The sequence below is a fragment of the Pongo abelii genome, chromosome 17, assembly GCF_028885655.2.
Source record: "Pongo abelii isolate AG06213 chromosome 17, NHGRI_mPonAbe1-v2.0_pri, whole genome shotgun sequence".
Classification (NCBI taxonomy): domain Eukaryota; kingdom Metazoa; phylum Chordata; class Mammalia; order Primates; family Hominidae; genus Pongo; species Pongo abelii.
This window is the reverse complement of record NC_072002.2, coordinates 89953092-89979484: the sequence shown is the minus strand read 5'-3', so window position 1 is coordinate 89979484 and position 26393 is coordinate 89953092. Positions and strand designations below refer to the sequence as shown.

Below are 26393 nucleotides of genomic sequence, written 5' to 3'. Positions count from 1 at the left end.
AAATTATAATTGCCTTTTTAAGGTTCTAATAAATAGTACATATAGGAAGGGAGAATAACTTCAGTAATCAAAACAGTCTTCCCTTTACTTTAAGAACATTACTGGCTTTTCTACTTTCAAGGAACACATATACTTAAAGAGAGTTTTAACCAAATTACGCTTAATCTTATTTCCTAAGGGTATGTTAAAATGTTCATTATTATCATTTTAAAAATAAGGCTGAATTTAAATATTTTTGCTATCTTTACTTTCTTATTTTGGGGCTAACTTTATTCCTTGGTATTATTATTTCAGTATAGAAAGAATAGAGTAGATGGGCTGTAAAGAATAAAGTTTAATTATAATCACTCATTTAATTATTTAATCAATTTGAAATAAATCTTTCTAACTAGCTGTATTATCAATTAAATAACACTGAAAGTAGACTTTTTTTAATCCCACAAGACAATTTGCTCATTAATATTAACATAGTTTTCTATGTTGAGGCAAAATCGTTCCCTCCAATCAATTCCTCGTTGCGGGTCCGTGGGTGCTGCCTGCTGTGCGTGTGAGGAGTGTGTGTGCAGCACCACACACACATCTGGTGGTGTGTGCTAGTGGGAGTGTTTCAATCAGCAAAATTTCTAATGAGGAAAGAGCAATCTTAGGACTTCTGGATTCAAGTATTCTTCCTTTCTGTCATTTATGAACTTCTTTGTGGCCTGCATCTTGTAAAAGAGAAACATGAACAAGCACAGAAAATCCCTCTGAAGATTTATATTTTCTACATGCATAGATGCTGCATATTTACATATATGCTGTATATATTTTTATTCCTTTCCCTATTTTAAGATTTATACATACAAAAAGACAAAATTATTAATTTTCTATGTGATTTGATTCTCAATACATTAGTGACCTTGATTTTTTTATGTGTATGATTTTATTTAGGATGTTAGTCTCCAATGTATTGTATATCATATTTACCTGGGTGGCTTGATTTGTTTTTCATTCTAAACTCAATTTTCACTTGCCCTTTTTTTTTTTTTTTTGGAGTGGGTTGGGGTGTTAGGGTTGATCAGCAGCCAAACAGAGTGTTTTTTGAGAAAAAAAAATTTTAAGAAAAACTAAATGTAAAATTTCCTGAATTTAGAGGGGGTTCATTCAGCATGCCCTATTTATATGACAGCAGAGATATAATGGGAGACTTCTTTTTATAACAACTTGAATTAGTTTCAAGTGTGCCATTTTGCATTCAAATGTAGAAAGACACGGAAACTAATCCTATATTTTCTATTAGAAAACAGCCACTGTCCCCTATCTCTCATTATGGTGCAGACTACAAGACCTAACAACAAAAATCTATATTATTGATCCAGCCAAGTCTCCACAATTATTCTTTAGAAGGAAACGCCAACGATAAATTACATCTGCACTGGCTTTTCATCTGCTGTTCGATATAAGTGATCTCTCAGGGCAGGCTGGAGACCTTAAATCGTCAACACCCTTGTCAAGGAAGCTAAGGAGGCCTGGGCTTCCCACAAACTGCTTGAGAAGAACTTTTAACCTATAATTTCTAACAATAATATAAAATTCTTGGCAATCAGAAGAACATTTTGGAATGCTGATTAAAATTTATTATTTTTTTTCCCTGAAACAAAATACATTCTGAGAGGTGTAAAGAGAAGGAAGACCACAAAAATATCAAACAGCTCACAGGAATATGGCCACAATGCTCTAGGGAGAGACTCAAATATAAGCTTGTAAGGAAGTTTTGGGCCCACTAGACTTAGACTATGAAAAAGAAATCACAAACATCACAATAGGGTCTTACTGGGATCTACATTTACAAGGGGACAACTGAGAGTTCTGGGACCACCCCTACCAAAGATGTACACTCAGTGTTACTTCACGTATCAATTAGCTGAAATTCCACACCCTCTGTTACATGTTCTGATGTGAAATGTATGTGAATTTGAACATTTTTAATAACTTTCCAAAAAAATTATAGTAGCTAAATGCGGATTAGTGTCTTTGTATCAATTATCAAAGTATTTGTATCAATTACCAAAAACTCTTGGATCTGACAGCATCCTCCTCAGAAGAAAAATATTAATGTGATAATAGTTTCTTAAAATGGTACATAAAACCAAGATTCACGAACGTTCAAACATATTATGGAAATTCGTTTATATCAGTAACAAAACACAAGACTAGTTCTCTTTGAAAATTTAATCTCTCCATATGACCTTCTATAAATATCTTCTAAAAAGATGTGTTAAACACATACAAATATATATATACACACATACATACACCATAAATGAGCTTCTAAATATAAACTTATTTTATGTAAACACATTCACACACAAGTACAAATGCCACTTTAAAATTGCCTTCTCACTGAAAAATAATGAAATGATACCATACCTATAAATATATAATTACCACAATCTTAAAGCAGGACATCATTTCCATTGATTACTATGAAGATGGGATAATTAATGCCTCTGTTCCCACAGTCCACCCAGTCCACCTCTGCCCGGCCTCCTGGGATAGGAAGGCGGCGCGGCACACCTGTGTGCGTCCTGTAGTGGTCTTTCATTGCGGAGGCTGTGAGGAATGAGTAATGGCACGTGGGCCAGGTACATTTAAACGGCTTTTCTCCCGTGTGGAGTTTCATGTGGTTGTTCAGGGCCCACTTCTCTGTGAAACTTCTATCACATAAGTGGCATGTAAATTTCCTGCATGAAGGAGAGAGAAAACAATGTAAATATGGCCCGCACACCAGCGCCGAAGGCCCCAGGCAGCACGTGTGCGAACCCTGAGGTGCGGTGCGCACGCAGCGTCTGCGAGGAGCACTGCAGGCCTGGTCTGTCATGTCTGTATAACCAGGCATTGATTTTTCTGTCGAGGCCTGGCACTTCAGCCATTTATTCTCTGCTTTGCGGTTGGGCCCAACGGGTTTGAAAAATTCTGTTACAGTCCAGTCACCCCTGAGGCAAAAGTGAGAATAGATTTCACCTGTACAGGCCTACACCACTTATCCAGGGCATGGGCTGTCAGAGCAAAGGCTAAATGAAATGCTATCCATACTCAACCACTCAGACAAGCCCTGCTGTCTGCTGGTGTGCGGCTTGTACGGCTGGAGCAGGGCCTCTCCTGCACGCACCCGGCGGCCCTGCACCACGACGCTGCAGTGAAGAAAAGGCAAACCCCAAAGGTGTTTCCTGAACCAGGGGTCCTTCTGTGTGACCATGTGGGTACATAAAAAGGTTCCTTTGATAAAAATAAAAACAGATCATAACTATACATTTTTACAAAATCAGTCTTTGAGAAAAATAAACCTTAACTATTTCCAGTATGAAAAAAAAAATACTGAAAATAACAAATTAGTACTTATACAATATAATATTTCAGGTTTACCATTTAAGACCTTTCAATACCTTTAATAATAAAGGAACTCTGAACCATCAACAGAACCTTGAATACTTCCTCTGTTTGATCTTCTGCCCCTGTTCAATTGCATTCATGAAATAGTTGCTAACATTTACTTTATATTTCCAATATGAGTTTAAAACAATCCCTGTAACTAATAAAATACTCTCCAGTTAATTCAGAACAATGAACAGTCAAAAGCAAAGTAAAACTCAATAATCAACAGTAAAATATTATAACGAGTTGACAAGCACGATGCCACAAAAGATAGTGTCTGGCAACCTGGGTTGGCTATCATAAATTTTAGCATTTTAATGCGATCAGAACTATGAGTTTAATATTATCTGTGCTTTAAATTATGATATGAATAAGGAGATGTTGAGTGTATGCTTTTACATAGAGTCTTTAACCATACTTTTACAAATTTCCTTAGCCCCATAAGGGCTGATAAAGAATCCCAGGGTCCAAATAATTAACTTCCCTATTTTGAGGCAAATGTGAATTACCTTAACAAATTCATCACTCGGAATATCACAAATTCCCATGAATCAAATTATAAAATTGTCTTTTATAAAAATCTTTTATTCTATATAGTTACATTTTTAGAAGGTAGATCTTAAATGAAATAGAAATAAAAAGTTACATATTTAAGAATTGCTATATAAGTTAAATGCCTCATTAATATTAAAATTGCCAATTTATTTATCTATATACGTAAAGAGATACTATATTTACACCCGTTAACATGGACTAACTTTGAAATTACTATATCATTGGATCATTGCTTACTAGTACTAGAGAATGACAAATATAACTAAATACTTGGATATGCACTGTAAAAAAAAATATCATGTCCGTATATCTCTTTGACTGGTCTTCATGCATTTAACATTTCAAAACCATGACAGGGATCTTATTTCCAAGATAAATTCCCCTATCTACTTATTTCTTCATGTATTTATTGTGGCTGTAACCTTCTCCTACAAGAAACAAATAAGGAGGTTAAGTAGATACTATCTTTTAACAAATAGTTTCTCCAGACTGTATTACAACTTTATGAATGACAAAATAAATCCCTCATTTTTAAATCTACTGTGATGTACATTTAACAAAATTACATCTATGAAACCTCAATATATGTACTCTATTATTCCTATGTAATAAAAATGTTAAACTAAAGCTTGTGCCTGTCATGAAATGACAAAAGCCAGATAACAAAGAACTAAGACCACCACTCGACTTTCAGAAAACCTCATGTGTTCCATAATTTGCTTTATGAAAATAAATAAGCTCATTCTGGCACTTTAAAAAGAACTGGTATTACCTATGTAAACTGTCCTTATAAAGATCAAGACGTACTTAACAATGGGGTGTTTTCTGGAACTACACAAACTCTGAGTCTCAAATATTCTAAAATATTTGCCTTCACACAGCAACTCAGTAAGACCTCTACCATCACCCAAGGGATCCTGGTCCTCCTGGGGACCTACAGGAAGTCTATCACGAGGAGCCCTGGGCGAAGCCTGAGCTAATAACGCATATAGCTCTGTCTTGCCGGGTGAACTCTGTGAGAAGAGGGACATCAGTATGTGTTCTGGCTGGACAGCAGAAACGCCTGAACACCCATTGTCCCCAACACACTGTTCCACATAGCACAGAGAAATCAAAGGAAGAGAGGAGTCAGGTTTGGCTTTCAAGGAAATTACAGGCTACTAAGAGAAAAATCATTCACAAAAATAAACTTAATGCCAGAAAAAAAAATTAAATGCCATTATAAATTTAAAAGAAGAGCAATTATAGTGGGGCAGGGCAGATAAGAGAAGGCTTCCCAGAGGTGGCATTTAATTTAGACATTTAAAAATAGGTGACAACTGGAAATGCAGAGCTAGCTGGGAGGGTGTCAGAGATGGGAGATGCACAGTCTCGGAGCTAGAGGCAAAGGTGCTGACAGGCCTCACCAGCTGTGACTCTTCCTCGCCTGCTACCCCCACGGAGATGCCCTCCAGCCACCAGGGATAGGGCCGAGCCCTGTAGCTTACCCTAGGCTAGATTCAATGTTTTAAATGCTTTTCTATCCCCACATGGTGGACCTCCCTGAGAGATTTCTTGCATAACTGAATTTACAGTATATTAAAGAGGTCTGTTTTGCAAAAATTCGCTAGTGAAGATTGTTTTATAGGTCAGTTGAGGGATGCACAAAGATGAATAATTAGTAATAATGTAAAGATTACAATCTGAGAGGGTTAATAACACAAGCACGCATAATAATATGATGGTATATGGTTCACCCATGTTCTTACGGCCCAGAAAATTGAAGCCCAGAAGAGAAAGCTGGGCTTCAATACCATTTGCAGTTCTTAGGTAACAGAGTGACTCTACAATGCTTACTACAAGTTCAAAATGCCAAACAGTGCTAACAGAATTGAAATGAAAAAGGGCAATTTCTTATCTTCCCTTTCCTTGGGCTTCACTAGATGTTTCTCTTGGATATAAAGAGATCTTAAAGGTTTCAAAAGGAAACAAAGTCACAAGCAAGAGAAATCAAAATGGATCCAGACTTCTCAAGAGCAACGTGGGTAAACACTGAATGTTCTACATAATACCTTTAGTGTCCTCTCAGCAGGCATTTTCATTACAGAGTTCCTGGCACTGAGATGTCTGTTATGCTACACTTTTTGGAATAAGCCCCCTTCTCATGCAGGTAGCTATGCCATGGAAGTCAATTAAGAGTTAGTCTTCTAGCATAAATTTAAAAGAACTCCTTTTTTGTTTGTTTGTTATTTTTGTTGTTGTTGTTGTTTTTAAGAGCCAGGGTCTTACCCTGTCACCTAGGCTGGAGAGCAGTGGTATGATCATTGCAGCCTCGGGACCTCCTGGGTGCAAGCAGTCCTCCTGCTGGGATTACAGGCTTGAGCCACCTCACCTGGCAGGATTTCTAAATGAAATAAGGGGTTCCTAAAATTCTACGCACTTTTTCTAGTATTCTCAAAATATTTACGAGAGGTTTCTTTCTTCACTACTATGTGCGTTGTTTTTTTCATTAGCACCCTACTAAATGTGGGCTGACTCTGGCCTTAGCTCTCCTACCTGTTAAAATCAGGGAGCAGAGGTGCAAGCCAGGGTGTTCAGCACATGCCAAGGTATTCCTTCTCTGAAATTCTCATTATATGATTGATAATAACAGAGCCAAAACGAAAATCCACATCTTTACACTGAAAATTTTGAAGACAGAATACTAAATATCCTCATTGTCAGCTATATGACAATAACTAGAAACTCTCACCTGGTGTTGCTAGATGTCATGAATAAAGTTAAGCTAAAGAATAAGTAGGGAACTGAATTATGATTATAGGATTGATAGCACTGTCCTAATAGATATTTTGGCCTTACAGAAACTCTGTGTTAGAGCATTTTTCTATTTTTGAATGTCTAAATATCAGACAAGTTATGTCAAAATATATAATGTGTAATTTCAGTTATATTTATAACCTTATGTTTCCACATTACTAAGGTAAGTATCCTAAAAAGGTGGTTTTCTATTCATCTTTTTCAAAATACATTATTCAATGTTATTTAAATTTTTTTATATCCTTTAGGCAAAGTATTAATTCTGCTATTAAAAACTTAATGAAAAATAGGCATACATCTCACATATATAAAGACACAGGTATTTTAATAATCTCACATATATAAAGATACAGGTATTTTAATAAAAGTGGTTTATTATTTTATTTTTTACCAGTAAGAGGAGTCACTAGTATATCTTTTCTTTTCTTTTCTTTTTTTTGAGATTGAGTCTTGCTCTGCCACCAGGCTGGAGTAGAGTGGCCTGATCTCGGCTCACTGCAACTTCTGCCTCCCGGTTCAAGCGATTCCCCTGCTTCAGCCTCCCAAGTAGCTGGGACTAGAGGCACGCACCACCACGCCCGGCTAATTTTTTGTATTTAGTAGAGTAATTTTGTATTTAATAGAGGGTTTCACCATCTACTGGTCTCCAGCTCCTGACCTCGTGATCCGCCTGCCTCGGCCTCCCAAAGTGTTGGGATTACAGGCGTGAGCCACCGTGCCCAAAAAATATCTCCCCCATTAAAATTTAAACAATCTTAAATATCCGTCAGGTTGTGAGTAGACAAACAATGAATTTAATCACAGAATGGAATATTATAATACAGTGAAAATGAATAAACTAGGGCTACATTTATTAGTATGGGTTTTTAAAAATCTCAAAAAGGTGATTGTATTAAAAACCAAGTTGGGTGTGAAACTCTATCATTTATATAAAATGTTGCAACAAAATAAACAGTATTAAATATCTAAACCTAGGTCGTCCATGTGCAAAAGCATGAAGGTCTCATCACTGATCAGCCTGTGGAGGGGGGCGGGGCTGACACTGAGGAGGGGGCGGGGCTGACGGCAGCACAGTGCTAACTGTAGTTCTAAAATTTTGTTTTTAAAAAGAAACAACTCTCCAGCCTGACCAATATAGTGAAACCCGGTCTCTACTAAAAATACAAAAATTAGCTAGGCATGGTGGCACGTGCCTGTAGTCCCAACTACTCAGGAGGCTGAGGCAGGAGAATCGCTTGAACCCAGGAAGCAGAGGTTGCAGTGAGCTGAGATCACACCACTGCACTCCAGCCTGGGCAGCAAAGTAAGACTCTGAGGCTCTGTTTCAAAAAAGAAAAAAAAGAAAGAAAGAAATCTGTAATAAATATGACTATATGTTAATATCTTCCAAAGTGTTTCCTTTATTTTTGAAAATTTTTGTAATTCAACATATTTTAATTAAGACAATCAAATATTTTTTATCTCCTCTATATGATAACTTGGACCAGTCTTTTCAAATTAGTATATGAGACAAACTCATATCTACAAAAACCACACCAATGGGAAAGATCGGGTATGCTCCAAATGAAATTTTAATAAAAGCGTGAGCTAAATTTTATCAAAGTATTTAAAAATTATGTGGTCATTATCCTCTAGAACTGTGACAAAAATGTGTTGATTGACTAAAAATTACTGTAAAACTACACTAATGTTAAAAAAAACCTGACAGGTATTGCTTATCCTTTTGAATAAACAAAATACAGAACTATGAAAACAATGCAAGATTTATATAATTCCTAGCAAAATAGCTCAATGTACTAATGAAGTTTATAACAATTTCTAAGTTGCTCAAAGACTTCCAATTCACAGGCAGTTTCTTTGAAATAAAAGCCTTCTTTTTTAAAGATAATAATTTAATAATTATATGATAATATACTAAGAGAGGGAATGAAAATGAAGTGGTCTTTGCCTAGAAGGGTTCCCATCTGAATTTCTTTAGAGCTGCAAATGTATCTGAAAACAATCACTTTTGTGAAGAATGCAGCACACAGAAGGCACACAGGGACAAGCACTGCCAAGCGGCCACCATGCCCAACTGACTCACAGGAGTGCTGTGTGCTTAGAAAGTGTCCCAAAAGACCAGAAAGCAAAATGAAGACACTCACAAAATCCTGCCACAGTAACAAATTCAGTATCTATAAGCATCATAATTGTGAGATACTTACAGTATTTTGGGTCCAGGAAACTTCTGAGTGAAATTACAATACTGCTTTTAGACTTTAAGTACACTTTCATAGAACACAGACACTAGAACCACATTAAATATATCCAAATAATTCCACAGTAACCCTGTTCATCATATTTCTATGGAGTTTCAAAATACTATATATCATGCTTAAATGTAACATGCAACTTTAGATGGAAAATAAAAATTTCCCAATACTGTCTAGAAATTTAATAATGAAAAAGGTACACTAATAGCTAAATAACAGTAACTGTGTTCAGACCACAGTCATCTTTGAGCATTTCCTTCCAAATATTTGTGTGTGTACATGTGTGTGTACAAAGGCTAAATAAAAACCTTGCTTAGTGAATGAAGTTACATTCAGACACCAAAAATGTTCCATGATAATACTAATATCTAGATCATTTAAGTTAGACTAGACTTTGAGAGTTCCTTGTTTCAGATTATATATAAAATGTGAGCATAATTCACATTAAGAAGCCACAAAGACCTAAGAATAGAAGGTTTCATTTACTAAATTCAACTCTGAAGGCTCTAGTGTGGCTTCAAGATGAAAGGTGAAAAACCTCCCCTGAGGGCTTTTAAACAGTTCACCAGGGAGCCTCCTACTTAAGCCAAGAGTCTTGAGTGCATTTTTGCCCTGAACAGGTGATAATTAGCCTAATTAACAGGCTAGATCCTTGTTAACTAGTTGGAAAAGAAATTTAACCTCACTCATGCCAAAGACTGTCAGTTTTATACCTCTTAACATATCACTCAGGTTCTAAAAGCTGTGAAACATATTTTTCTAGCCCTTTCAATTCAATTCAAGGGTTAAAAAGCTTTTTGTCAAAATAACTTCTGGGAGGAGCATTAAGCAGAATATTAACCCCAGGCTGCCTCAGTCTACTAAGAACCAAGAGAATGACTCATTCTAAAAGAAAACATTCAAGGATTACAATTGCTGTGCCCTCAAAGACTTTTGATTTCATCTTTCAAAATCTCTGCTATGAAATTTTTCTTTGTCAAAGAGACCATCAACTCTGGCCAACCAAATAATCTTAGCTGAAATTTTCCCCAATATAGCACACACTATATATCCAATACTTACCAGCACAACAGTATCTTAGATCAGGGCTTAGGAAACTGTGTAAAGGACCAGATAGTAAATATTTCCAACTTTGGTGGTCGTAAGGTCTTTGATACAACTACTTAACTATGCTGTTGTAGCACAAAAGCATCATAAACAAATTAATGTGGCTGTGTTCCAATAAAACTTGACAGAAACAGGCAGTGGGCCTACTCTGGCCTGGAAGCTGCAGTTTACCAATTGCCGGATTGGATGAAAGTTCAAATCCCCCCACTTCTGCCCCTAAAAAAAACCCCATCTATACAGGGTAAAAGAACCCACACTGAATGTTGTAGGCACACAAAGGTCCATTAAGCCCCATTCTCAGGGTTCAAGAAGTCGGTTTAGTTCTGAACTTATTCATGTTTCTTGCACAGCTTTAAAACTTCAACATGAGAAGAACAGGTGGAAGGAATTATGCTGCATATGAGACCCATTCCAGTCAGAGGCTGCCCTGTGCTTTTTAAAACTACCCCCTTTCAACTGTATGGCAGGGCTGCAGGGCTTGGAAAGTTGAAACAATTTTAACTAACCATAGAAGTCAAATCCTGGAGAATAAGACATATATTAAACTGCCACAGTTCTCTAGTCTGAGCTAAATGAAATTTTATTGCTTCAGGTTAGGTAAAAAGCCACTGGATTTATGTAAGGAAAGTTAAAATAATAGTTACTAATATTGGACTAATATTACTGTTTAAAGAACAAATAAAGAGAATTTCTTTTAAGTCATCATTCTTACTGATATACATAATTTGAGCTAAAAAGATTAAATGCATTTCAATCCCCACTTACACCTTCATTCCAAATGCCTTAATTTCAATCTTTGGACATTTACTACACAATCCTAACAATCTTCAAATTATTATAGTTCAGCTACTTCTCTATCAACCAACCAATAAGAAATTATGTTTGGGGATTTACTGTGTATCTAGCAATGATCCATGCTATGTACAAACCTATAAATAAAAAAAAATACATCTATTCCTCCCCAAAAGGAGCCTATGATTCAATGGTCAACACTAATGTCACTGAAATAATGAGAACATCAGAACTCCACACTATGTGGGACTTTTTAAAAAGCTTTAAAAGATGTTCAGAAAAAGGGTCAATACACATAGACTGAAATAGTTGAAAAAGGCTTCACTGTTAAGGTGGGGCTTCAGACAAGTCTCAAGGACAGAGCCAAGTGGTGTGATGGAAACAGCAGAGATTGAGACAAGCTCTGGGGCCCAGGCAGCCAGGTGGTATGCAAGAGCAGTGAGCCACCCATGCTGATGGGGGTTGTGGGGGAACAGGCTACACAGAACGAGCAATCAAGTTGCACAATTTTAAAAGTCAGATTAAAATGTTCTTGATAATTAAAGAAGTTTGGCTTTGGTATATATGACAAAAGCAACCAACAATCTCTTCTTTGTTTTTTGTTCTTTTTCTTTCCTATCACTCTTCGTGCTTGCTTTTCACAATTATTTTACCATAATTTTCTAAGGAGCTAAATGCAGCCTTATCTTTCCCAGGTGCCCATGATCAAAAAGATACAGTATATATGCATACAACCCACAAATATGTGTATGTCTATGGAAAAACCTCCTATAACAATGCCCTCATCTAAGACTTATGATGACATCATTTTAACATGTGGCCAAGTAAAGTACTAAACAGCATGTTAGCTATAGCAATGCTGCTATGCTTCAAGCTATATACCTATACATGATACAAAATGTTATTTCAGAGAGCTGAGAACCTGTTTCATTTGCATGTCAATGGAAAATGTTTTAATAACTTTTAAGATGACACTATTTTAAGATGACTATTTACAGCATTAGGAAGAATTAACAAATATAACTACACTGGATTTTACCCATAAAACCAAAAACAGGCTTACAGAAAAAAGAAAAGTATAAATAAAAAGAAATCAACTACAAAATCAACTCTAGTAACATTATTTTCTTTAACATTTTAATATACTAAACAGATCTGGCATATTAATGGAAGCTACGGACAAAATCTGTCCCAATTCAACTTATTATCACAGTCTATCTCATCAGGAAACTGACACGCAGAGTTTGGAAAAACCCTAGTAAGGAGTTTATACTGTATTGATATAATAGTATGACTGAAAATATTTCATTAATATTACTGTATAAAATTTTACTAGTAAAAACATACATTATAGAAAAACACTGTATATCTGCATAGAATCAACTATTCCAAACCCTTTACTAATAAACCCGATGGTTTCATAACAACAGTACTGCTCAGTCATTTCATGCCACAGGTTCAGAAATGACATTTGCAGTCAGATATTCATGCTGGTGAGGAAAAAGCAGCTAGTAAGTGACTGGCCTTGGGCAGCCTCTCAGAGCCTCAGAAGGACCATGGAATTTTTATTCCTGGTATATATTCGAGTCAATATTTCTACAACATTGGGCACAGGACACGTGTTCAATTTTGCATTATAGTCCACATCATCGGTGCACTATAAATATAAATTAAGATAACTATTTCGCAAACTGTTTAAAACAGCAATAAGAAAGTCATAGTTTCTTGCCAGCAATTCGTGCCAGGTCAAACTCTCCAGAAAAGGTCTGTCGTATATCGTATGGTTTAAAAACAGTAGTAGTTTTCTAAACAAAGTTAATATGCCAAAGACAACATGGCTGATCCTAAGTAGGGTCTGCATTAGACACAAAACACATGGGATTTAAATTTATTAACACTAGAATCCTGTTAGAACCATTAACTGACACCAGTGTATTTAACTCTCTGACCTTGGGACATTAGTTAAGGGATGACAACCATCACTATTTATTGTTAATCTGTAATGTGATTTTATGCACGATTCAAACTATGGTAGATTAAATTTCTTTTTTTTTTTTTGGGGTAGACACAGGGTTTCACTATGTTGTCAAGGCTGGTCTCAAACACAGGGGCTCTAGAGATCCTCCAGCCTCAGCTGGAGTAGCTGGGACTACAGGTACATGCCACAAGGCCCACTTTTACGCTAAATATCAATGAATAAAATAATAAATGAATAAAATAATACAATGAATAAAATAATATAATGAATAAAATAATCAATGAATAAAATAATATTTCTACTGAACAAGTTTAAATTCCATACAAATAATTTTTTAAATTATATATATATATTATTTCTCACAAAATTGATTCTGGTAATACCCAGAAGTGTTTCATAGACTCATACAACTGATATACGATCAAATACGCTATGTTTGCAACTTATCCTATAGGTCTTTATGTATCTATTATGAATACATAATTTCAAGAAATTTGAGTACATATGCTAGATTTAGAATGGACTGTCCTCTCTGATGGTGACTGTGTGTGATTTGCTGCAGTTAGGAAGGGCAGCTTTCCACACTTAGGCATTTCATTGTCTTGGACTTTGTCATCATCTCGGCCTTCTAGCATGTCAGGATGATCTAAGGAACCATTTGAGCTCAAGGTAAGATTAGCTAGAAAGGTTGAGATGTATTACCCAGTAATCCCAGAGTTCAGTACAAAATTGACCCTTTCAGAGACCTTAGTCCAAAGAGCCGCAGTTACACTACACTTCTAGAGTAAATATCTTGGGGCATTTGTGCACTGGAGCATCACCAAGACGCGATTTTAGTGCAGTAGACTAATTCAACATAGACACAGTAGAACCCGATATAGATCACAGCCTGCTTTAAATCATAATATTCTGACATGCAGACATATTGAAAGATCATGTTGTAGGGAGTTATTTGTTCCTTGGTAAATCATAAGTTCAAGGGAAAATACAAAGATTGAATTAACATAAAAACAAGTTTTATGGTTTTAAAGTTATTGTGATGCAACTGAGAATAAGCAGTTAATAAAATACTATCAAGTTTTTCACTGTTTCTGACACATGCCTCCACTAAGCAATGTCTTTGAGGTAACTGGCAATGAAACACAAATAAAACTAGAGAATACACACATATGTGAGGTATCACTGGGAAAACCCTCAAAGAGCAAGGCAATTACATATTAATTTAGCGTACTTTTACTACAAAAAAATTATTTTTAAAATTGGATGTGTGCAATTATGAATTTTTTACAAAACAGATTTGCAGATTTAATCTACTTCTCATATATTCTAAGTTATTTTCAAAAGATAAATTCAGATAGACATCAATAAATACTGGGTATAGATCATTTATACTAATTTTTCAATACCTGCAACAAAAGGCCATGTGGAATAACATTATCATTTATTATGTACCTTCCAGCATTCAAAATATTAAACTAAATTTCTTTAAATATTATTAAGTGCATAATCAAAACTGACTGGAAGGATGTAGGTGATAAAATATATTTATATTTGGCATTAAGTATAGTGTTAGGGAAGCTAACATACAGAATTAACTGAAGCTATCAAAATGAGGTTAACAATAAAAGGGACTTTTTCAATTATGGGCAAGGAAAGAATAAAAATGAAAGTTAAATCGCTTGCTAGTTTAGACATTATGATAAAAAGAAAACAAAACCACATAACTGTTTATACTGCTACTGTGTCTTTTTTAAAAACATTTTTCAGATGGAAATGAACTAATGTCCAAGAAATTACACACACACAAATGACAACAACTCCTCTTTTGGCTCTGAGAAGGAAAAGCAGTGAAAGTGACCCCAGTGTTAGCTCTGAGTGTTGGCCAAGTACCTGGCCAGGTGCCTAAGGAGAGTCCCAGGTGAGTGATGAGTACAGCATCTGCGCAAAGATGGGAGCGGAGGCTTCAAGAGATGGTTCAAGTATTCACAGATGCAGGGAACTCATATTAATACATCCCGCTATGGAGCTGACAGCTAATTATAGATATTGTTCTTAAAGAATCTTCTCTTAGCAGTGAGTAACAACACAATCACCATATTATAGGACATGGTTCTAGGTGCTCAATGGAAAAAATATATCAACAAACTTTAGAGACCAGACAGGCTTTCTCTAATGCCCTATCTTTGCTTACGATTTCACTTGTATTTTCTACATTATGCAAGCATCCTCATCTTATTGTGATCTTATTTGCCACTCACAAGTTGATACAACACTGCCTCATAAACATTAACACTTCAATTATTTTCTACTTTCATATTCACACACTCCCTAAATAATTCTAAATAATGCAAGGTAATATATTTTGATTTTCATTCTTTGGTATCATTCACAGTGCCTATCAGTAAGGTCATAAAAATGATGGATTAAGAAATGTTCATAAAACTCGGTAATTTTACATAATTAAATTTTATCAAAGGCTCAGGATGTGATGATAAGTGTTCTGATAAGTTATGTTCCCAATGACATATTCAAAACTGGAAACCGAACTGCTTGAAGGAGGTCATGCCACAGAAGTGCAAGGGATACCAAGTCTGACACCACCTCAGCTGTGTGACAGTGGCAGCTTACTTGTTTTTTCAGCCTTAATTTCTACATGTCAGTCGAGTTAGAATAAATTATCTTCAAAGTATGATCCAATAATAAAACCCTATAATTCTGATTTCCACTAACCTCATACTAAATCCAGTCCTAGGATAAGGTGTAGCACGACTCTCAAACTTCTGAAGGCATGTTACCAAAGGTTACGCCTCTCCAGAAGAAGAAGGAAGGGTTCTAATGAAAAGAGTAATCAAAGAGTAATCTTTGAAAAAAGTAATAAATCTATCTGGCTGCAGCCCAACCAACCATCACAATTAGCGAAAAATTCTATCTCAGTCATATTTTCTGCCCATAGAGTCTATATGCAGTCCAAATGCTATTTAATTATCCTCAGGGATAAAGAGACCTGACTTTCAGGAGACAGAGGTTTGAATGTTTCTTTATTATTTAATTTGTCTAAGATAGTAAAAAAACAAAAAAACAAAAATAAGAAAGTAACATTACAATAAATTACACTGCCAGGCATAACTTTACAATACTATAAAACCAGAGGTTCAGATATGCAAAGGTGGTGGAATAGTAACAGCAAAAGAACAGAGAATGCATACTGTAGCCAACACCCCAATTAGGTTCCATCATGCTTACATATAGTAGGTGCTCAATTATTAAACTGAAAAGTCTCATCTAAAATTGTGAGACTAGAATAGAAAAACATAATAGAGTTGTTATCTTCAGTAAAATGACTTCTGGTCCTTTAATTCACTGCAGTCTGAAAAATCCGTAATAAAAAGATAGTAGCAATATAAAGAATGGTTTTGTTTTCTTTTCATAAAATCTAGACTAGCAACTAGTCAAATAAAAGGAGACTTATGGTGTATAAATAACCAAAAGATAAAGACAAAACATTCCACTGGAATTCACATGATGCTATTCACAAAAACAAAAGAGCTAACAACTGGAGGTGGTAAAAGACAGAAGAAACACTTGTCCTCATGTTGACAAACACCTTATGGAATATGTAGAGATCTGTGTTGTATGTCTCCCCAAATTTCTAATATTTTGCATAGTAAATAAGTTTATATTAATTACTGATATTTATTATTCTTCAAAATAATATGCAATCAAGCACTAAGGAATACGTACAATGTCACTTACAAGCAGAAGATGTGAAAGTATGAAATACTTAGAATAAAAACCCAAGTGAGCCAGGTGCGGTGGCTCACACCTGTAATCCCAGCATTTTGGGAGGCCGAGGTGGACGGATCACCTGAGGACAGGAGTTCAAGACCAGCCTGGTCAACATTGTGAAACCCCATCCCTACTAAAAATATAAAAAATAGCCAGGCATGGTGGTGTGTGCCTGTAATCCCAGCTACTTGGGAGGCTGAGGCAGGAGAATCACTTGAGCCTGGGAGGCGGAGGTTGCAACGAGCCAAGATCGTGCCACTGCACTCCAGCCTGGGCAATAAGAGCGAAACTTCATCTCAAAAATAAAAAAAAAGTGAGAAATAATGAGAAACTTTTCCTCTGGGGAACAGAGGCAAAAATATTAACATATTTTAATTACTATAAAGTAAACAAGTCCTCTGACTGAATTCTAACTTTTACCTGAATTAACATAGATCTGACCAGGGACTAATAGGATGAATAAGAGTTGGCAAAAGGGAAGCAAAGCTAAAGAAGAAAAACCTCAGAATTATCAAATTTTAGGATGTATGATTCTAAAATAAATTTATTTGACAATTTGGGAGATTCGACTTTGACAAGTGACAAAACCAATTAAAATTTGACAAATTATGTGGAGCCACTATCATGTATTAAAGTAATAAATAACTTGGATACAGTACTACATAAATGCATTTTATATCTTGGTACTTGGGCAAACAAAACAAAAAGATAGCTACAGCTTTATAGTAAAAACAGCAGAACTGCAATTATACATTTATTCTATAAGGTTAACATCAGGGTTTCATAAATGTACGATTTAATATTTTTTTTATTTCTCTATCACTGTTGTTAAAATTCTCAGAAAAACATTTGGCTGCTCCCAGACATATGTGGCTACTTCCAGCATCTGTAGACCCAGGGAACTGTGTGTGCCACACTCAATCCAACTTGCAGCCAGCTTTCCTGAGTGAGAGCTCCGGTGTGTGTTCCGTAAAGTTACTGGTCATAAAATACTCTGCTCTAGGACCTAGGTTTCCTCACTGCTTAAAATAACCAACAATGTTTCCATCCATTATTTGTAGTTAACAAAGGAATTATGTATTGGATAAAACCAAAATGAAGATTTTAATAACAAATTTAAACAATTTTAGAGAACTTTTAAAGAAAATTCCTAAAGTTCTAAGGCTTATCCAGTGGGTGAGTATCAAAGAAAATACTATTCACAATTAATATCTAATGAAATATTAATCTTTAAATCATGGAAAGATATTCTATTCTCACTAAGCACCTATGAAAACACTGAATTAATCTGTAACTCTATGTGACCTGAAAGTCATAAATTCAGAATTAAAAACTTCAATTTATCCTCAAGAGTAGGATTTAATTCACAGATTCATAAATATCCATATTCACAAAATCATTACCATTTACAATAAGGAAATAATGAAATAAAAATATTTTTTAAATGAAAAACATTAAAGGGTATTGAATATAACACAAATATAAAAGTCAATGAAATAACTAAATATATATAGCAGTAGAAACATCCTAAGAATTCAAAGAAGATACCCTTTGGGCACAATTATTCAATCGTTATTGATATGGTACGCTACTTGTTCCTAGAAGCTATAATTAGATATGATGTATTCTATCCATTTCCTTCAGATATAAAATAGCCAGGCTAAATAAAGTTATTCCTGTCCTGAACATGTTGTCTATTCCTTTAGTTGAAAGCAAACCTCAAGTAAATTCCTATTTATCTCCTTGCCAATCAAGGAATGAGTGACTGACACTAACATAGCCTTATCTGGGCCTTCTGTCTGCAGCACATTCCGCTAAGTGATGTCATTGCTCTAGCAGACGAAAATAAGCAGATTATTACGGTGACTAGAAGCAAACTAAACATTTGGATTTTTGCATGGACAGATTTACACACTGTCTGTCAGATAAAGCACAGTTTGCCTGCTGCTTACACAACAAGAATGTGCCTGACAGCTTCCTCCCAGGTTTAGTATCTGATTACATAAATAGGCCATTCCCCACCATTCCTGAAGACTGACAGTCTGTCTTAGCTTAAAGTGCAATTTTGGACTATCAGCTTTTCTGTCTTGCACGCTAGGCTGATTAACATCGGAGTACTTGCTGGAGGTCCAATCAGCTTTTTCAACCCTAGGATTACAGGCCATATAAAAAGAGGTGGACACAATGGATGGGGAAAGGTGACTGCTCCCAAGGTACATTTTTAAGGCTGAACCATTTTAACACACTCATTCATGTGTCCATATTTGTAGTACGACCTCTGAAATAATTCAGAAATAAAGCTAAATAGCTTTATTTATAAAATATGTAACACAATCACACAAAACATAATGGTAATACATAAGTATTACTATTTTTACAGCTGCCATGTCTTATAATGAATATTTTTGCAATAGTCCATTAAATGAATGAAATGCCAATGACTTATCACAGTCCTACAAAAGCACAACACTGAGATGGAAGAATGTTGAAAAAGTCATCTGGTATTAATTATCCTATTTCTTATCCCCACCATGATACCCAAAACAACAATTACAGAATTAACAACTGGTACGTTTTGATGAATCTAAAAATATGGTTTAAAACTTACTTTGGCAGCAACAAAAATGTTAGTAGAAAGATAATGAGCAAATTGTATCTGTATAAATATTATGAACTTGCTGAAAATAGATGATTTCATTTTTTCTTGTCTAAGACCTAATAATAATAGTAATAATAATATACAGGTTCTGCAAGTTGGTACCTAAGTTACAAATTATTGGCGGTCAAACTTTAGTTATTTAACAATTACATACTTCTCAACAAATATAGGCATGTGATTTTCACACAAATAAAAGCATTCCAAGTGGTCTGGGTGATGGAGACCTATGAATTTTCTTCTTCTTCTTCTTCTTCTTTTTTTTTTTAAGAGATGGGGTCTTGCTTTGCTGCCAAGGCTAGAGTGCGATGATGTAATCATAGCTCACTGCATCCTTGAACTCCCAGGCTCAAGGGATCCTCCTTCTGGGAAGCTAGGTTCACAGGCACACACCACCACACCTGATGGATTATTTTATTTTTTAAAAGAGACAGGGTCTTGCAATGTTGCCCAGGCTGGTCTCAAACTCCTGGGCTCAAGCAATCCTCCAGCCTCGATCTCCCAAAATGTTGAGATTACAGGCGTTAGCCACTGTACCTGGCCATATTCTCTTTTAATAAGAAAAAGCTAGGCAGTAGCCATGACGGGAGTATTGAGTATCTTAACTGCATTGAGAGGAAACCATTCATTTCTCGTTTTCTTAGGTATGACACTATTTGTGAGCTATTAGAAGGAAAAAAGTTCAAGTATCTCCACTATTAATTTGTCAATTAAACAAACATCTTTTAAACATCTACCATGGGCCAGGTCCTATCCTGTGTTCTGGAAATACAAAGATAAATAGGACATAGGGCCTATCCTCCAGGTACATAAAATCTGATAAGGAAAAGAGACAAGCAAACACATAAATAATATCTCAAAGTAAGCAATTTATCTTTTCACAGATAAATGTATTTTTTAGATTCAAATGGCAATCTATTCCAATATCAAGCAACTCTCCTTCTCAGGACAACGCTGTGAAATCTATCCTATACTTTCTCATGAAAAGATTTGCTTCCTCCTTAATCATCTTTCTACTTTCCTACAAAAATCCATCTCGAGTTAAATTAATGATTTTATGAAACACAGGTCTGAACATTACACACATATAAAACCTACCTACAGCTAAAAACTGACCTGTGCTCTCTGGTTCCCTTTCAGAACTGTCCCACAGTTGATCTTTCCACTGTTACACGTTAAATACTAACATTTAGCTGAAAACATCCGACTGCCTAATACTATAATGTATTTCTCGTCTTTTTCATTTGTTTCTAGACACCAGCATTAATGAACTGTGATAGAAACAGTTTTGGGAATCACAAAGGGTGATGTTACTTATAATGGTAAACAATTAGAAGTCATAAATACAATATTGTTTCCAGTAATTTCAGCTATAACTTTCAACATGCGTACCCAGACAAACCAGATGAAATATGTTGCTTCAGGTCAGCTCTGATGGATCCCTCAGAAATATCAGCATTATTGCTTTTATTTTATTATGTACCACACTTCATAACTGTACCCTGCGGAGTACAATAAAAACTCCACTACAGAGCTTGAGTACTTATTAAACAGGTCAAAAGTTACTATAACAAATAACTCGCTGTACTCAGGGGCCATTAATAACATATCTTGTTGCTCAGATAAGAAAATTTTTTAAAAAAGACAAAAAATAAGGGCAAAAAGGGAAAAATGCAGAACGATCTGAAATCGTTCATGTGTCTGATTGTCTTTTCCCGATCTCCTTTAACCCTTTCCTTTTCCAGTTTCTTTCACAGCTATTTTAAGCACATGCTCAACATTATTGGGCATATATTAATATTTTTCTTGAATCTAGAAATTTATTGCTATATCTTTAAGCATATGCCCAACAATTTTGAAAGAACTAAATGAAATATTGAGATCAATAAGGAAAAGTGGAAGATGACTGAACAGGGCACAAAGGTCACAGTCCACTAGGACCTGCAAGCCTTGAGAAGTGATGGTCACCAACAGCCCCCAGACTGCTTCCTCCACAAGAAACAGCTTACACCAGTACTACCTGTTCCCTCAAAGATTATATCAACTTACAGAAAACAAATTTATGAAGGGAATGCCAAATTCAAGCTGTACTAAAATGCCAGCCAGTGACTATTTTTCAGGATAGGTAGTAGGGCTACCATTTGGCTGTACAAAGTAGATGCTTTCTATAAATAAAATCAGCTGAGTCTGAAGAGATGGCCACTGCAACAACAAAATAGAAAACAATAAATAAGAGGAGGTTAATATAAAAATAAACTATATTGATGATACCCATGGGAAATATATTTAAAATAAAAAAAAATTTACGGAAAAGGGGGTGTTAATACGTGGACATTCATTACTTCCGTCATGAGGAAGGAAGGCAGGAAGGCAGGAAAAAAGGAAAGAAGGAGGGAGGGAAGGGAGGGAGAGAGGAAGGGAAGGAGGGAAGGAGGGAGGGAAGGAGGGAGGAAGGGAGGAAAGGAGGGGAAGGAGGGGGGGAAGGAGGGAGGAAGGGAGGAAAGGAGGGGAAGGAAGAAATGAAGGAAGGAAGGAAGGGAGGAAAGGAGGGAGGGAGGGAGGGAGGGGAGGGAAGGAAGAAAGGCAAGAGGTAGAAGGAGGCAGGGAAGGAAGCAAAGGGAGGCAGGAAGCTTAGGAAGGAAGGGGAAGGAACGGGAGGGGAGGGGAGGAGAGAGGAGGGGAGGTGAAGAAAGGGGAGGGGAGGGGAGGAAGAACAGCCAGACAACCAAAACACAATACCGAGGAAAGGAATGACACCACAAAGAGACATCATAAGATACATTTGCCATCAACATAAAATATAACCAAATATAATCAAACAATAAAAGTACATGGACAAAAGGATTCAAGTACTCAATACTTCATTAATTAAAAAAATAAGCTACTTTATGAACTCATAATTTTCACATAATTACAAACTATGATATTACTATAAGGCAAATTCACCTTCTTACAAGTATTTTGATAAGAATTTCTGAAGTATTATATTTATTTCTTAAATAATTACTGATAATGATCTGATTATTTTAGAATGTGTTATCCTTTTTCCATCACAAGAATCAAAAGATTTAAAATTAAACTTATTTATGAGTTACAGATTTCCCCAGAGCCTAGCCTAGTGCCTAGCACCTAACAGGTGCTCAATAAATTCAAGGAATTAAAGTAAATTGATTTGTTTCTTTACTTTGGTCTATCAGAAAGTTAACCATCTGCAAAATGCCTGTAAATATTAAGGAAGAATATGAAATAATTCTCAAAAACTATAAACATAGTCCAGAGGTATGATTATTCCCCCCAAATTAGCAGAAGAAAACAAATTATTCATAAATCACATTAATCAGTGCTGTGTTAGCCATCTGAAACACGTCGAATATCAGCCTCTGAAGCGCCTGTGAATAGTCATTGCTGCTGGTGTACATGAAACGCTGTAATTGGTTTAAATCGGCCTTGCCCATCTGTCTTTAATACTCTTATTACAAGGCAGTAAGCAGAGAACTATTAGAGCTGCAGTATACGCTGTAAGATCTTTACCCGTTCTTAAATCATTTAAAAATAATGAGAGCTTTAGCCTTTATCTAATTAACGAGTGCCTTCTTTGAATTAGAAAAACTGTATCATTTAGCCCACGGTTGTTTAGTAAATTGGCTTGGTGGCATGTAAGCTAACGCAGGATAGCAGTTCCAGTGTCTTGTTCCTGGCTTCTTATTACTTGAATTATAATTCAATGATCACCTTAGATCATGGGCTATTCATAAATCAGAAGCCTGACATCAGATGAAAAATTGTATTAATATATGAAACTTATTATATAGTACAAACTGCTCTCTTGATAAATTACATTGTTCAAACTTGACAATGATTGCATTTAAAACATTATTCCTGTTTGCTGTTTTACAGACTGAAACCTCTTCATGAAAAATTTACAATGCTCCTCTGTGTTTTGGAGTCAGAGGGCAATAGTAGCAAATGGCAGACAGAAACCATACTTTAGATTTGCTGGCAGCTACAGAGGACAGAAAACACTTCCAAGGATAGGAAGAAAAACCCTCAGCTGCATCCCCAGGTTCTACATTTCTGGCTTTATAAAGATACTAATTGTCCTCACCAGCAGAAGCACAGTAAATAATAAAATTTTAATTTCAGCTTACTAGATTGCTTTCTTCTCCTATATAGGTGTTTCAAAGAAATTTATAGTCATAAATGTTTCACAGGAATTTATAGCGTGAGAGGAAAAAATAAAGGGGCAAACCCATGAAGTTTAATTTGAATTGGGGCCGAGCTCCTTAGATGATGCGTTGTGACAAATGCTTTTGCCAAGGCTGACTGGGTAACTCAAGCTGTATTCCATATTATTTACATTAATTACATGAAGGCTGCATTGTTAATGGTACATTCTGGTGTAGGTCGCAGCATGATATGCTAATGATCTAAGAAAAATCTGCATCTCCAATATTTATGATAATTTGTAATAGAAAATAGGGTTGCTTTTATTTCCTTCCCCTCACTAGAACAAAAAAAGTCCGTACAAAACAATTTTATTCAGAGAAGAAAGGGAAAGTTCTAATCGCCAAGACATGTAAGTGTTGTAAACAAAAGGGAAGACTCTCATTGTTAGGGCTGTTGTCATAGCCTTTGACAAAGTGATAATATGGCAGTTCTCTACATGCCTTTCAGTGTGAGGTGTGTATCAAGTCAAATTGAATGGGATAAAGCAAAAATGTAAAGTATAACTTCCAACACCAAATAATCTCTCCTGTTGTTAGGTGTTTCCACCCTCCCTCTTCACAGCTACCCCCAACAAGAATTCAGATAAGCTTCAAATAAACAGTTAATTTACAATAAGTTGCATGCATTATACAAGAGGCCAGAAGATATTTGCTAGAGGATATTTGCTATTTTTACAAAACCCATTGCAACTTTTGAGAAATCTTATGGTGGAAATGTATAACCCCAAGATTATGAGTGCAAAAACATAATCTGTATGTATTAAATATCAGAACACTTTATTCATATTGTTATTCTTTTAAATTATTTTGAAATTTATGAAACACTAAAAGTAATAGTAATTTCACATAATGGCTTTTAGGAATATGAAAACTAAGAGATAAAAGGTTCAAAAAAAATTGGATATTGGATTTAAAAGTACCAAGCTTTTGTGATTATTAATGTTAAATTATGCTACATGTATCTTCCAAAGACTGTTAAACAATTTTAAACATATGTTTTGCTTTATTATTATGGATCACATTTTGAAAATCCTTCTTTAGCAATAAGCATCAACAAAGCTTTAGCATATAAAGTTAATGTGTTTTCAAATCAATAGTGGCCTGTTGAAATAAAAGCTCCCGTAGGTATGCACTCTAGCCTACAAAATAGAACAACAAACAATCTTAGCAAAACCAACAGATCTGATGGTTTGCAAATGTTTTGTACTGAAGCCAGAGCCCAAATTCTAAAGCATCAGTGCAACTAAGCACAACTTATTTATAGGTTGAGTTATTAAGTCATTTCCATTTACTAACAGAATGTTTCCAAAGAAATATAAAATATTTTTTAAAGAACACATAATGGTGTGTTCTAAAGACTGGAAATTGAAAACTATATATAGATTGAGAATAAAAATGCCTAACAAGAAGGAAATATTTCACTAATCTATAAGTTAGTACTGGGTTTCAATAATCTATGTTTAATATGACTTACAGAAATCTGGACAGTGGTCAGCTCTGGGGAAATGAAAAGGATGCAGCCAGAGAGAAGCCCACAGAACACTTCAAAGGCAGCGGTTCGGGTGCATGTCTTAAGCTGCATGGGTGCCTATAAGGTTGTTTGTTTCTGTCATTATTCTTGATACTATATATATAGGCTATGTGTGTGTGTGTAGTGCATTGGGTGTGTAATATATATTGTTGTATGTATGAAATATATGATTATTAAAAAAGGAATTGAGAAAAACAATCCAATCTCAATAAATATTTTTAAAGGGGGAGATTATTTTTCAAAATCTTCATGGGAAAATTAATGTTATTATTTTTCCATAATAACTAAAGCTTAGACTTTTCATTCTTTGGCGACAAATGTCACAGGGCCTCATAAGCTAATGTTTTATATTATAGATTCAAAATCAAGGAAATAACAAAGTGTTTGTGTAAAATTATCACTACTTGTTACAGCAAAAGCATGAATTTTATAAGGGATGCTTATTTATCTCCATGTAGGTAGCTCATACTATGCTGATTAGAAGACACATTTCTCAGAGTAAACACTATATATAATCAAAGAACATTAGAATATCAAGTAATCTTAAAAATTATCTAACACACTTATTTTACAACTAAGGAAACAAAATTTAGGACTTCCATAAACTGCTGGATAGTGGTAAAACACAGATCTTTTGACTTTTGTCTAGGACTCTTTTAGTCATAAAACACTACCTCCTGTATCACCTGTCCCCAGGGGTGGACACTGTGGTGCAAGACATTAAACCACTTATGTTGACCCTGTAAAGGAGTCAGAGAGGCTGGGCTCCCTCACTCATCCGCCAGACATTCGCAAACCATTAAATATGTGACAGGTAATGTTAAGAGGTCTGGAAACTATATGATCAATAAATTCTGCCATGAAGTCATTAAAATTTGTCCAGTGGCTTCCCACTGATCCGAAAACAAAATCCCAATTCTTTACCATGACTTCTAAGAACTGACATAATCTAAGCCCCACTCGCATCCCCTCCTGGTCTATTAGCACTACCCTTGTGCACACCACACTTAAGCCACACTTGTCTCCTACTGCTTGTCAGACTTGGAAAATGGTCTCCTTAATTTTGAGGTGGATTGCTGGGTGGGTACACAGTGGGGATGGACAGATGAACAAACAGAGAGCAGCAACACAGACAAGTAAACCAACAACGATAACATGCTGGAAATGGGCAGAAGTACAGATGGTTCTGACAGGTAGCGCTGCAGACTCTTTGTAATGAAGGACAGATGAGTTACAGTTAAAGGTGAATGTTAAGATCATAGGCATATTAAATTCTTTAAAACTTTATGAAAAAGAATAA

At 35.5% G+C, this 26393-nt stretch overlaps 1 protein-coding gene across 2 annotated transcripts in view; it reads right to left on the bottom strand.

Moving 5' to 3' along the window:
* The window catches only part of ZNF407 (zinc finger protein 407), a 472287-nt gene that overhangs the window by 192076 nt on the left and 253818 nt on the right, over window positions 1-26393 (bottom strand). For both annotated transcript variants that reach the window (XM_002828319.5, XM_054538097.2), the window contains exon 5: window positions 2557-2723. In XM_002828319.5, coding sequence (XP_002828365.4) covers window positions 2557-2723 — 167 coding nt within the window. The remainder of the gene's footprint in view (window positions 1-2556; window positions 2724-26393) is intronic.